The sequence below is a fragment of the Penicillium citrinum genome (genome assembly GCF_028827155.1).
Source record: "Penicillium citrinum strain IBT 23319 chromosome Unknown utg000008l:1.0-2707905.0:1.0-2709502.0, whole genome shotgun sequence".
NCBI classification, from domain to species: domain Eukaryota; kingdom Fungi; phylum Ascomycota; class Eurotiomycetes; order Eurotiales; family Aspergillaceae; genus Penicillium; species Penicillium citrinum.
This window is the reverse complement of record NW_026622693.1, coordinates 279825-293448: the sequence shown is the minus strand read 5'-3', so window position 1 is coordinate 293448 and position 13624 is coordinate 279825. Positions and strand designations below refer to the sequence as shown.

General features: G+C 46.2%; 3 protein-coding genes across 3 annotated transcripts; 1 reads left to right on the top strand and 2 right to left on the bottom strand.

Annotated features, from left to right (window-relative positions):
* Positions 1 to 854: 854 nt before the first annotated feature.
* N7469_008540 (uncharacterized protein) lies at positions 855 to 1547 on the bottom strand (the record flags this gene model as incomplete). Its single annotated transcript, XM_056647458.1, has 1 exon — positions 855 to 1547. One exon carries the CDS (start codon positions 1545 to 1547, stop codon positions 855 to 857), a length of 693 nt encoding a protein of 230 aa, XP_056497223.1.
* Positions 1548 to 3611: 2064 nt separating this feature from the next.
* Positions 3612 to 5273, bottom strand: N7469_008539 (fungal specific transcription factor domain-containing protein; the record flags this gene model as incomplete). Its single annotated transcript, XM_056647457.1, has 1 exon — positions 3612 to 5273. The coding sequence occupies one exon, from the start codon at positions 5271 to 5273 to the stop codon at positions 3612 to 3614; it is 1662 nt and encodes a 553-aa protein (XP_056497222.1).
* Positions 5274 to 10172: 4899 nt separating this feature from the next.
* N7469_008538 (SAM and PH domain-containing protein) lies at positions 10173 to 12767 on the top strand (the record flags this gene model as incomplete). Its single annotated transcript, XM_056647456.1, has 3 exons — positions 10173 to 10175; positions 10242 to 10421; positions 10485 to 12767. 3 exons carry the CDS (start codon positions 10173 to 10175, stop codon positions 12765 to 12767), a joined length of 2466 nt encoding a protein of 821 aa, XP_056497221.1.
* Between the last annotated feature and the right edge of the window lie 857 nt (positions 12768 to 13624).

Genomic DNA, 13624 nt, shown 5'->3' with positions numbered 1-13624 from the left:
CGATTGAATCGGACATTTCGGATGATTGAGACTGTTAGTTTACTGTTGGTTTTTTTAAAGCTCGCTATTCGTTACCATTGGATGCGCCTAACACGTGGTAGTAGCTCCCTATTAGCTATCTACACCTCCAAAAATGGATGACATTCCTCTTGATGGATGGAAGTAGGGAATGAGGCTTTGATCCAAGGCTTTAACCGGGGCTCAGTCCTAGGAGCAAGACGTTCGACGCGGTCCACGTCGCTCGATGGCTTCTACCCAGGCTTCATCCACAATCCTCGCGCTTCTTAACTAGAAGAAGGATATATGTGAGTATTTATGAGTCAAACTATCATCAGCCTAGGCCTGTTACTGAGCTCAGGTATCAATACATGGACATAAGCTTTTTAAATAGTCTTGTATTTGAATTTGATTCATCATCTTCCACATAAGCAACACCTGAAGTCCAGGTTATGATACCAAAGATAAATAAACAGTAAGTCCTGGTTTTGTATTCCGGGACATGAAAGCATAAAATACCATTATCCCAGGCAAATATTGCAAATGCGAGCATTTTTTGCCGTCGAAGAAAAGGTTTCAAACACAACACCAACAATTCCAAATGCTCCAATCCCCCTGACGCCTCTTGGCCCCCATACCATCCCAAATAAATTCACCGGCAAGATTCGTAGACAGGTAGTAGGCTGCTAGTATTCAGATCTACCAGTAACTCGCTGTCCTTATGCAATGTCGTTAAGCTTCCATCGTCGAAAGGAACCCAATATGCGTCTTAGAAAAGAAAAAAGAATCGAAAACAAAAAGCGAGGCGTGAACGAGTAAAAGAAACAGAAAATAATAGTAGAAAAGTTAGGGTACCCTCAAGCTTCTTTACATTCAGAAGTCTTGCGTCGCTTCCCCTTGGGAGGAGGATCAAGCGGTGTGCGCTTGTATGTGACAGTGCGAGTGACGACTTGCCTGACACTTACGGGCTTAGTCGACGTCGCACTTCGCGGTGTTGCGCTCCTAGGTGCGCCAAGATAGTGAAGTTTCCAATTTGTAGGCGAAAAGGGAGAGTTGATAGCCGACGCGCTTCGCGGAGTTGCGCTCATCGGAGTCGCTGTGCCGGGCAAATCCTTGGTTGAAAGTGTCTTGAGAGACTGGGGAATTCGCAGTCTTCTTAACGCAGGAGGCGATTTGGAGGATTTGACGTCCTTTGGTAGTGGTGACTTGATATTGCAAGGTGATGGTGGAGGAAGCGACACGGTTGGCGACTTCAGAGATGGTGCTGAAGAAAAAGCAGGACTTGTCGCTGTAGATGGCTGTGAAGTTGGGGATGGTTCAAATGTAAATTTTGGAAAGCTCCCTCCAGCACTAACAGGGCTGGTGAATACTGGAGTGAGGGCATTCAAAAACTCTGTGTATGCCGATGGTGTTGGGATGGGACTCTCCCCATTGTCTTCTTGCTTGATCACCCGCGGACTGAATGGCTTTGGGTTCGTTTGGATCTCCGAAGGGAAAGTAAATGATTTGGGGGTCTTCAAAGGATGAAGATCAGGCTTTGGGGCTGGCATGACGAGGTAGAAGAGATCAAAGTAGATTCACAAAGACCCAAGTGTCTTCCAACGATACTAAAACGTGATGACGCAATCCCAAAGACAACGATGGACGGCAAACACTTTCTTCAAACGCGTGGATATCAAAGGGTTGACCCGATAAAACGAGAGTAGTTCTATGGTAGGAAGAAGATTGTTAGGAGGGGATGAAGGAGAAATATGTAAGAACCAAAAAAAGGAGGGGAACAACTAAGGCTTACCAGAAGAAATTCAGGAGTGCAGCAGATCTTCGTTTCTTTCTTTCTATAAGGACGAAATGGTGAAACCACAAGGTATTGTACAGACCCCGTCACAGCCGTACCGTATCAAAAAATACCGTCAGATACACTCGGTCTGCCCGAAACAATACAATTAGCCCCCAGTCCGTGCCATTGGGGCTTTTGGCCCGAGAGAGTGTTTGTGTGTCGGGGCGAACTCACCTGTCTCTGAAAACAGACTTGGGACAGATTTGGGAGGCTGAGTACAAATAGCTCAGAATGAAGGATTCCAGGCTACCACCCAAGATTGACGAATCCGAAAGAATGACGAGTGGGATTGGGGCAAAAACTGTCGTGTATACAAGCGGCCAGCACTTGTCACGAAGAACGAATGGTGTCGTGTGTTTGAATATAAGATGCAAATGAAGAAACGAGAAAGTAATGAAAAGAAAAGAAAGGTAAACTGGAGAAAGAAATTGGAGCGCAGGAATATCCCACTCTCGATGCTATTATATACGGCAATCCCATCGTGGAGAGAAGTAGTAGAGTAGTATGTAGTAGTAACCGCCCTGGCTTGCACGAGCCTTCGGACTCAGACTGAATTGGCATTGTCGCGCGCCTTCTGAATCTGATGCCCAGGGGTACCGCTCCCGAAGCGACGGAGGCGTTACAGGGCGTTTTGGTTTCTCGGGCAACGGACTCTGGATGTAGATGGTTTGTGTTTGGTTCGTCGACAGGGGAGCGCGCGGTACCCATGACGTTAGCGGCCATGCCTTAGTCTTCTACAAACCACTTCAGACTACAGTGCTCTTGACATATGGTACCTCCCTGAATGTCTTGGCGGGAGAGATCTTCAGGATTCTGGTCGGGTAGGAGATTAGAACTATGTTAGGGTCAAGACACTTGAGGTTTCACTAAACGCTCAATGTGCTTTGCCTGTCAAGCATCCAATGAGTTTTAGACAATTAAAGGAGCTTGGGGAATAGCTTCTTCAGTGGACCTTCAAGTTTGAAAGGGTATGTTCATTGAGACCTAGCGTGCAGAGTTTCTGGAACTCAACGTCGAACCAGCGTTCATTTCAACCAAGCTATAGGATGAGATATCACCAAGTTCTCTTCGGGTTATCTATTTGTATTTCAATCTATCCGATCTTCAAGCCTCTGCATACCAAAATTAGCTATTTTGAGAACACTTACCGCCGTGTATGGAGCTTGAGGAGAGAAAGAGAGGTTGGTTTGCCATAATGTCTCTATCAATGCTGCAAAAAGTTCTCTTCTTCGTTTACAACAGGACGGTGAAATGGGGAAACGATCTTTAGTGATACTAGCCGTCTATCGTACTAAGGCACTAGAGCTCGGTAGAGGGGAAAGAACTGCAAGTTATCTAGTATATAACCCTCTTACCCCAATAGTGCATTATTTAAATGTGATGATTAGATCGATATTTACCAGCTAATTCTGTACAGAGGTTGGAATAAATAATTGCAAAATAAAGACCATTGTTTCTAGCTAATCATCCTCCAGATATGTACTTCCCTAACATAAGGAAAGCCTTTCGAAATTCTACAGGTATAGCGAGAGTAGTAGAAGCCCCTTCATCGTCACAATAGCGCAGCATCAGACAAGTGCGTTTACAACGAAAAAACTAACCCTCCGAGAACACCGAATGAAAACAGAAACTCCAGGAGAGGATATCAAAATGCTGAAAACAATTACGCCATGTATGGATTGACACACACAAGCCCCGAGCCCGATGCCGACTCTTAATGAAAGTGCTATGAAACGAGACAAACCCTTGGATCGAAGATAACTGGCTTATCGTGAAATCAAATAAGAAGATAACGCCAGCCATTGCGGTTCATAACATCTCGCCAGTGCACCTGTTGTCTTTTGATAGCCCGCATGCCCGGCGAGGGAAGTGGCGGGGAATCCGAAGATTCATACTTTGTCCGCGGAGCTTGGTAGACGGCTTCATATGCTGCATCTTGGAAGACTGGGGAATCCACTGGGTCATCGGTCAAGCGCCAGAACTCAGTCATTAGCTGGAACATCCGCCCGAAACTGCCGAAGTCTGCGAGTTCCCCTAACGCGATGATTCGATCGTTCATTGCTTGACGGAATGTGCTTCCTGGGGTTGAGTTCGTACCAGCAATGAGGAGAGGCCATACGAGTGAGCGATCAAAGCCAGATTGGCCAGCTGGGATGTAAGCTAGGGTTTCTGCGACGGCAGAGACAAGGTTGCGAGTGCTAGAATGGTTTCGGTCTGCCCCAGGGACCAAGCTGCAAAGGTAGATACGGGCAGCTAGGCGGAACATGGTGGTCATGATTTTCGTTAGAACTTCTGGTCGGATACTTCCATTCGACGAGTAAGGACTTTCGAGTGATGGGTCAGCGGGTTCAGTGTACTCGAGCTGGTTGCCAAGGGCCGAGACGTGCGTGCAAAGGGTGATGGAATCAATGCGACCGTCATTCTTGAGAGACTCCAAACAGGCAATTTCAGAAATCAGGTACATCACACGGTCATCGCAGCCCATTAACTCACGGAGACCAGAAGATGCTCCGCTCAAGTGCTTGTTGCGGTACGTATGGGCAAATTGAGGGGTCTCGCCGAGCATAGTTGCGCCAAGGATATCGATCCAGGATGTCAATGACATACTGAATGGAGGAACCATATATGCATTGCCGCATGGCTCCATCGTGTTCGTAAGATCCAGTTTGTCAACCAGGTTTGAAACGGCTTGAAAATGATCGCTCCAGTGGATATCGGGGAGACAGTCATCGGGCGCACCAACAGCGCAGTGGAAAAAGATCATGGCAAGAGTAGCATCGAGAATGTGTTCATGATCGGCATCTTTATTGAGAGATTGGCATAATTCAGAAATTGCTTCATATCGGTGTCGCATAATGTCGTGGTCAATTTGCTCGTTGTTCAGCCCGCTGGTTGTCTTCAGGTGGATGGCCGCGACACTCAAACAGCAGTGAAAGTAAGATTTGTTGGTTTCTAGCGACTGCAATACTGCTCGAGCACGAGCCGAGCCTCGTTGGTGAACTTCAAGTATTGGGAAAATCATTCGAAGAACATTTTCCACGAAGTGATTAAGAAGAGGACGGTCATAGTCGTCTACAGGGATGTTGGCATGAAGAGAGGCGTATGACTGTCCCATTCCGTGGCTTTCCAAGGCAGACTCGTCAGGTCGGTATTCATGAGGAGGCTCGAAATATTCTTCTTGAAACCATTCATCGGCAGGGAATGTGGGAAGTGTGGCATGGAGTTGCGGTGGGCCCATGGCGCTGAATGTTGATACTGAGGAGTCGTGGCGGAGGGGAACATCGTTGACAAATGTTTGCCTTTCTGTTTTCACATCAACCTCGTAAGGAGCAAAATGATGACTGTATGTTATCGGCACAAAACCAGGGACTGCATAATGAGGACCAAAGGAATCTAAATCGCTGACGATGGGACGGTTGAAATCATGTTCGTTGATCATCGGAGGTGGAGAGATGCAAGTCTGTACACGGCCACCATTCTCTTTTAAAGATAGGTAGTATCAATCAGTTTAACTGTCTTTCAAATAATTGAGCCATCTTGAGCATACCAGAGTTTGAGGCGCTCCTCTCCAGCGACTTTGTCTTTTTAATAATATCCTTGATTCGCTCTTTCTGAAGTCTCCTTTGGTCTGGACTACCCCACCACACTGGCCTTTTATATTCACACTTGACTGATAAATTTGTACAAGCCCTGCAAGAAGGATGGCCTTCGTCGCATTTCTTTTGTCGGAGTCGGCAAGTGAAACAACCTTTTGAGTTTCGTCAGCTCCATTCTTTTCGTTGTTTGTGAGGCCCAAAGACGCTAGCTATACTTCCGCGCAATGGCACTACGCTGCAAGTAAGACTCGTACCTGAACGTGATCTTTTATGCGTCTTCGCCGCTGGCTTATCCCTACCCTGTCGGCTATTCTGTAGACTGGCAGGTTGGTTGGAAGATGTCGCACCCATGCCTCTTGTCGTACCAACACTAGATAATATCCTTGCGGTCGGCATTTTTTTTTCGAATCGGGTGTTGTCGATATCCAGTATCGACAGTAACAAGAACAAATATAAGTCAATCAATGACTAAAGAATTGGAAAGAAAGCAGGTGTGGCACAGCCAGCAGATGAGGAAAAGCACTAAAGTTAAGGAGGAAACCAGCCACCTTTTTCCTTTTTTGAAATGACAGCACAATAGCAAAGCTGAACCGGCAGCTATGCAATCTATTAAGGTATAGAAGAAGGAGGGGAAGGGAAACGAAGGTTGAAAATTAACGCGGCTTCGAGACACTTTCCGAAGGGAGAGATCTTTATCTTGAGATCTTGGATGCGACTAGTTATAAGTCAACACTACGATCAGCAACCGAGCTAATCCATGCTTCTATTTTTTGTTGGAGGCGGCAGGCAAGTCCAGCTTGAGTCGGAAGAATATACGAACATCGGGTGGAGTCCATTTCCTACGAGCAAATCAATTTCGAAGTACAGGATGTTGGTGCAAAAATCCAGGCTAATTTTGGGACATTACCAGGGGTGCAAGCACAGAGTTGGACAGACGACAGGTATCCAAGGTCGATCTTCTTGAGAGGCTTATGCAACTAACGGGTGATGATGTGTGGTGGGATGCACCATGTGCGTCCATGATGCATGTTGGAATACATAGTGGGACTCCCCCATCACATCCCTGCAAAATCTCCACTTCTGATCAAGCAATCACGCTCCTTTGCGTATTTGACCGATAGCCTGTGGGACTTGCCTCGCATCTATCACTGGATCTGATAGGTGTATGATATTGTCACTAATTTGGTTTTGCTTTGCTAGTCTACTCTACCAAAGCCAGTCAACGTACTGTACTATGTACAGTAGGATTCTGGGCTGAAGAATAATACGTATACTCTTGGTTTTATTTATTATAGGCTACGAATCTCTCTTCTTCCAGAATGCAGGACCCTTTTCACCAACGACTTTGCTTGGTCTACTTGGTGTTGGTTGACGTGTTGGAACTCGGAATCACTGGTGGGACCTCGGGATAATTTTCTCATCTTCCAGTTAGATGAACAGTATTCTAGCCTAGTTGGAGAAAGTTTCCACCCTGAGTTGGATGCAAAACACATCGTTGGTCACGAAGTGCAGATTGTGATGTGATGAAGTAGAGGCTCTTGCATGCCAAGCTTCTACTTCACTCTTTTGATTGGTTTATAGTGCGACCTACGTTAGACCTAATTAAGCTTAGTGGCATCGTGGTCGTAAAAAATGGAGAGCTCTGGGCCAACCGTGGAGTGTGGCCCGTGCAGACTGAGACTTATGCGCCAAGAGTTGATGCTCAGATGTGATAAGAATCACTCCGGTAAATAGTCCTTAATTAGCAACATTTAAGCGCCATAATTAGGGCTAATATGCCTATTAGAATAAATTTGATGTGCGCTTTGATCACAATCAAAAATGCATTTAGAAATATTAGCTCTATTTCAATTCCTATTAATAGCTGCATGAGGCATTATTATGCCCAAATGTGACCACATTTTACCATAATTAGCCGTCTCGAATTTGAATCAGACATAATTAGATGCGGGGTATACAACGCCCCCATTGTAAGTGGAACCTTAAGATCCTCGCATCGGGTTCACGCAGGGCCAGCGCGCAGTACTACCTTTCATTGTATGTATGTACATGGGTCATTTCGAATGCGACATCGCAATCCCTCGGGGATAGATGGCTCCTTCCGGGACATTTACTATAAGGTGAGCTAATTTTGGAAAATCAATCCTAAATTAATGATCATTGTCTCAACTCTGAGCGAAGTCCCGTGGGAGACCCCGGGAGATCAAACCCGCAAGTTAACTTGGAACTAGAGACTTCGGTCTGGCAGCAGCATACCTAATTTAGCCAGTCAATTTACGGCTTTCATAATCTGAGATATAGATTTAAAATGTGAGCTCCTGGGATTGTGTGCCAATGAGTCATCGGACCAATATCAACTTGAACTGTCTCATACTGTGCAATAAATAAGCTGCAGGTCCGAGGGGAAGGGAAAGGCAGTTCAATTTTAAATTTCCTTGCCTCAGCCAACGAACCAATTTCAGGCTATGTGTGCTCAGTTACAAGGGTTTTTCGGGTCGCAATGAAGGCGTAGAGTGGTCCTGTCTTTGTGAAAACTCCGAGAACTGATCCCTCATGAGATCTCCTTTCGCAGTATATGAGCTGGACTTTTGACCTCGAGAGTCTCGCATTAGAGGGATCGAGTGATGTCTCATGTCTGCCAGTACTCTCTAGCTATGAAATTGCTTGGTCTTAGGATTAGCATGTCAGATGTAGTAAAAAAGACAATTTTATCGGACAAGCTCATTTGTTGCTGTGTGGCAGCATAATGACTCGCAAACTTTGCACCATTTGTTCTTGATACCATCAAAAATATTATAGTATATGTTATTACTTCGTTGACTGGATAGCAAATCAAATGGCTTGAAGCCATTTGAATAATGATTACTATAGATGATTTGGCATACATAATATTAATGTTACTGATTTCCAGTAACTCTAAGCAAAATTTACGCATCTAATGTCGAGGCTGCCAGTTGAAAATGACCCAAACTAATCTCACCATATTCCAACAATATTAACATGTTCCCGGACAAGAGTTCTTCTTCTGGCGGCTCTTTTTCGAGAAAGTCGGACGCAAATGTTACAGGTGAAGACTAGTCCACTAACATGAAATATAAATGCAGCTATCGGGCAGTGACAAAGTATAATTGTAATTTGAGTATGCTGCAAGCCCCATTCAACGGCGTGCTCGGGCACTTTTTAGGGAAAATCGGGTTAAATGCCTTTTGTCGTTGACAAGCGAGAAAGCCATCCGTGTAGACACTGGCAGGTAACTAACGTACATATACATATAGTATTTGTGCCAACTAATCAAATTTGCCAAGAAGGTTCCATTTCACATAGAGACGACTTTTGTATCTCAATTGTGGCGGTCATGTTTGGTTGAGATAGAACCTGGATGTGACATGCTCCCACTTGCAGTGATAATGCACGTCTTCCTTTCGGGTAGAAGAGCAACTAGTCCTAATGTGCCCAGGGAAAATTCAGTAGGCTTATGTTTGTCTCTTTTGAAGATTTGCAAAGGCCATTTAGACATCAATTTTCGGACCAAGCATACGATTTATTGGGAATTGCATCCCATTATGTACTATTGTGTAGTCTACGCCTATAACATCAGGATGACCTTGGAAAAGGGATATACTACTATGTAAACACCGACATCCTCAATCGTACATAGCAAAGGAAACATTTACCAATCGCTTCCACCGGCAAGGCAAAATGAGGGGTGGGATCCGCGGTGTGATGACCCAAGAGAATTGCGGGTGATGAGTGACGGAGGATGCATTGTGACAAGTTCCCGAGAAACGGGCGAGTCCGATTCTTCTCCTTTGGGTAAAAAATAGTAACCAATCCTTTCCAGCACTCTTGGGAATTGTGAATAAATTTTCAACTATAATTAACAACATTTATTTTGGACATTCCCAGCAATCGAAAACTGGAGGTTGTCAGTTGCCCTCGAACATGGTCCGCCAGCGAACTGGAGTTGGAACCCCCAACGCTCCCAAGTTCAGAACAAAACTACCAATCAGCTCTACAAAACTGAATTTTTCCAGCCCCCAGTTTCTCTCGAAGGCTGAGAGAATGTCCCTCAATTTATAACGAAGAACTTGAAACTCATCTACGCGCCATATTCCCCGTTGAGTGATCACCAGCCTCTCGTGATGTGCTAAGGGAATCGTCACAGCAGTAGCGTCGTTCCCAACGGCCTATCAAAGGGGTTTATCACCCGCCGTCCTTCCTCCTCCTGCATGATCGAAGCCTGGTGCATATTCCTACATCCAACGAGCATGTAGGACCACGCTGTTCCCAGTAAGATCCTTGATTTTTTGGGTACTTGTTCCAGAGGCTAGTGTTCCAGGATTGGCGTGCCGACATTCAAGCGGGCGCCCCAGGATGCATTTACCGCTGGCTCGTAAGCTCCTGGCCGTCCAAGCAACAATCCCAATTCGCCAAATTTATGGAATCACCCGAATCCCGCCAAGGTGAGCGTTTTAACTGGTGGCCCCACAAAAGGGTCGACTTGATGTGTCTTGAACGTGGATTCTGTACATAAACTCTTTCGGTCCCGATCTACCCTTTTCCGGTCAACTTTCCCTCGAGCTACTGTGTGGCTCTAATACTTATATGTGTCGTCGGTTTTAATAGCACTTCAATAACAGTAAACGCATTTTTATTTTATTATCAATTACTATCTCCTTTTTGATTTCCACCAACCTATTTCTCGCACGTTGGCTAGGCGGGTGCGCCTTTAACATGACAAAATGGTTCGTCGGCAGAAGATACGATTCACAGGATTTGCTATGAGCGGTTGGATCTAACAATCAATTCAGGACTTCCAATATGCATACGATCTAAATTATACCATGATTCCACACAAGGAAGAGCCACTCCCACTCTTCCCACCACGAACAGCCATTCCTCGGCCATCCTCTGAAGCCACAGAGATCTTCGAAGATGAGGACGAGCATTCCAGCTGCCACTATGACTCTCCAATGCGAAGCGTCGCTTCGGTGAGTTCAACCATGTAATTTCACAGTGGATCACGGTACTGACTTCTCTTCTCTTCGTCATAGCTTGAGACTGGAAGCATCTCCACTATCTCCACCCCGGACAAAGTCACTACTCCAGAGTCTACAGGGCTTACGGCTTTTGACTTTCACATTGAAGATAAGCATGTTAAAGGACCCTCTGGTCCACATCTATTCAGGTCATCAATTACTTCGGATCCTCGATCAGCCCATGAGGTAGACATGGTCTACAAAGAGACACCTGTTAGTGCAGTGGGCCCTTATCACAACAGGGCCTCAAAGCTTGATCCTATCAGAAGGGATACCCCTGTTCCAAACCATATGATATCCTCAACTCCTCAGCCAGAACAACGGCACCAGCATGTTTCCAATGTCGAGCGGGTCTCGACATCTTACGTCTCCAATGTCGGAGATTGGTCACCCCACGAAGTTGTGCACTGGATGAGGAGCCTTGGGTTTGACGACGAAACCGTCAACAAGTTTTTCTACAATGACATTTCTGGCTCTATACTCCTGGAGCTCCAGTCTGATGATCTCAAAGAGCTCGATATTATGTCCTTTGGAAAACGACATCGCTTGATGAGTTCGATTTCGAGTCTCAGGAACAGCACGGTGATGAGCAGTACCGCCACCAGTTCTTCTCGAAACTCAAGCGTTCATAGCGACGTTCCATCCACCCAGCGCACATCGACAATGATGTCGAGCAATAGCTACCAATCATGCTCAACTGGCACAGACGAAGAAAATTCTAGCACCCAAGCTAGACGCCGCCGCCAGCACTCTAGCCCTGACAATAGGGTCATCAGCCCTGGCGACATTGGACCAGGAGATTCTGTGTCTATCGTTGCAATTGAACAGATACTCCCCAAGCCTCATTCTTGCTCAAGGGGCGAAGCCTGTCGCAAATGGCAAAAGCAACAGGCAAAGATTGCACGCCTGGCGAAAGATCTCCCAATTGAGGCATTTGGAAATAGAGCCATCGTCACCGGTGATCCTGGAAATCCGAAGACCGCTCCAAATCTTCTAAAGTCTCCCAGGACAGACATCACACCTTCTCTCGTGGCTTCATCTGACGCCATGGGTCCCAACCCTGCCTCGGCCTTCCAATTGTCTCAGGAAAGACTGCGCGAAGTGCAGCCTCGGGACCCCCAGGAAAATGTGCGTAATTTCCTGAACTTCCAGAGCTTGGACAGACTTCAAACTGCCGATCATCCACCAAGCCCGCCGAGAGAACTGATTCCCTCCCCTGGATCGGAGTCACCCGACTCAGCAAAAATTACACCCACGTTGGCTCAAAAGGTTCGGGATCTTCCGAGGCTTCAGATCCCCAGCATGCATGGTTCTGGAGAATCAGTCACTACAGATGCCACATCTGCTTTGAAAACAGTGACCCCATCTGTACTCTCTAGAAGAAATCAATTCCAGTCTTCTGATCTGACTGCGGTCCCGGGAGGACATTCGTCTCATTTGCGCGACACAACAGCCTCGCCTGGCGATTATTATCGGACCGATCCTTGTTACAGACAGGAGACGCCTTTTTCGGAAACCGATGCACCCGTTACTGCAGTTCCAATTGGACCGGTGGCCAGGGAAGAATCCCAATCGGTGCCGCCAAACATGCGATTTGGTAACAATCGGTTCATGATGGCTGAGCCAATCATTCGCCCTGAATCGACAAAGACTGAAACTCAGCGCCGTCGTCCTTCGATTCATAATGTCCAAGTCCTTGATCCACTTAAAGAAGGCCAGAAACTAAGTCCAATTGAGACTCCTGAAGACCTTTCCAGAACGCCACGCGTATCGCAGACTCGTAGCAACACGTCATTTTCCTCTAATGGGAATGGACAAATTGACGTCGTTCGCAAGGGATGTATGAAGAAGCGAAAGACTACTCGATTCTTGCGCCACGAGTGGCAAGATCATCACTTTACACTCAACGGAACTCGGCTGGCCATGTATAATGATGTCGACGCGGCTAAGCGAAACTCCAAGGCTTTGGAATACATCGATGTTGATGATTATGCGGTGGCTTGCTCTTCGCTCGCTTCAAGCTCAAAACTCACCGCAGCATTCAAGAAAACCATGCTGAAGCGTGGTGGAAATGCTTCAGACGACTCGATTTTCCCATTTTCTTTGGTCCCTGCTTCTGGCAATGGTATGACTGCGGATCGCAAGCTGTTGTTCTTGAGCAACAAATCCCATCATCTTGGTTGCTCCACGCGCAAGGATTGTGTGGAATGGACTCGCGATATCATGCTGGCCAAGGCCCTCAAACGTGGACGAGACGCTGGCGCCTCCGTCCATATTAACGGCATGAATATGATCTAAACCTCCCATGCTGCCTACTTCCCTTTTGTGAAAATTGATGTCCATTTTCATTCTCTGCATAGCTGCGAATTCTACATTTGACTCTTCAGATACCCGTTGTTGGATTGTCAGAGGCAGTTGGTCTCTTTTTCTTTATCTTCTTACTCCTCTTTTGCATATTACTCTTGATGTACTGTCACAATCTTTCTTTTAAAGCCATTACGACACGAATTTCATTACCCTTACTGGATCTTTCATTTCCTCGATTTTCTTTCTGCTCGGTCTAGTTAGACTTGAGGAATTGGCTCGGCAGACAAGAGGATGGTTCACACTGTCCTTGTCGTGCAAAGAAATATTCCTCTTAATAATAAATTTTGATTACTCTGATAAAATCTTTCCACTATGAAGTCACTTGCGTCTTGAATTTCGGCTCACTCATTGGATTTCCCCCTAGTAGGAAGTAGAACAATCTCTTCGAAAGAAACGTGCTCATTCAATGTGGGACTGCTCTAAATCAACCGCAAGGGTCATCTGCATGTCTGCAAACTTATCACACCGTGCGCGGTTAGATACTTATTTTAAGTGGCTGCTTGCAGAGGGTCGTGCGAAGCCCGTTCGCCAGCCCCTCTCGAAAAACATACGGGGCCCTATTTCCTGGACCGTAAAGTATGACCCCAGGATTCTAGGACTTTTTCCGCGTATCGCTTTCTTACCCTCCATGTGCTAACGGGCAGATTACTTGTGGGTCCGAACCCAGAGACAGCTCACTTTCTTCTGTTTCAGATAGCGCTTCGCCTTGATGTACGCCAATCTCACTGCTTAGTGTAGGATCCCATCCCGCTGGTCGCTCTTTGTGTTAATGCAGGGGAACCTCACAT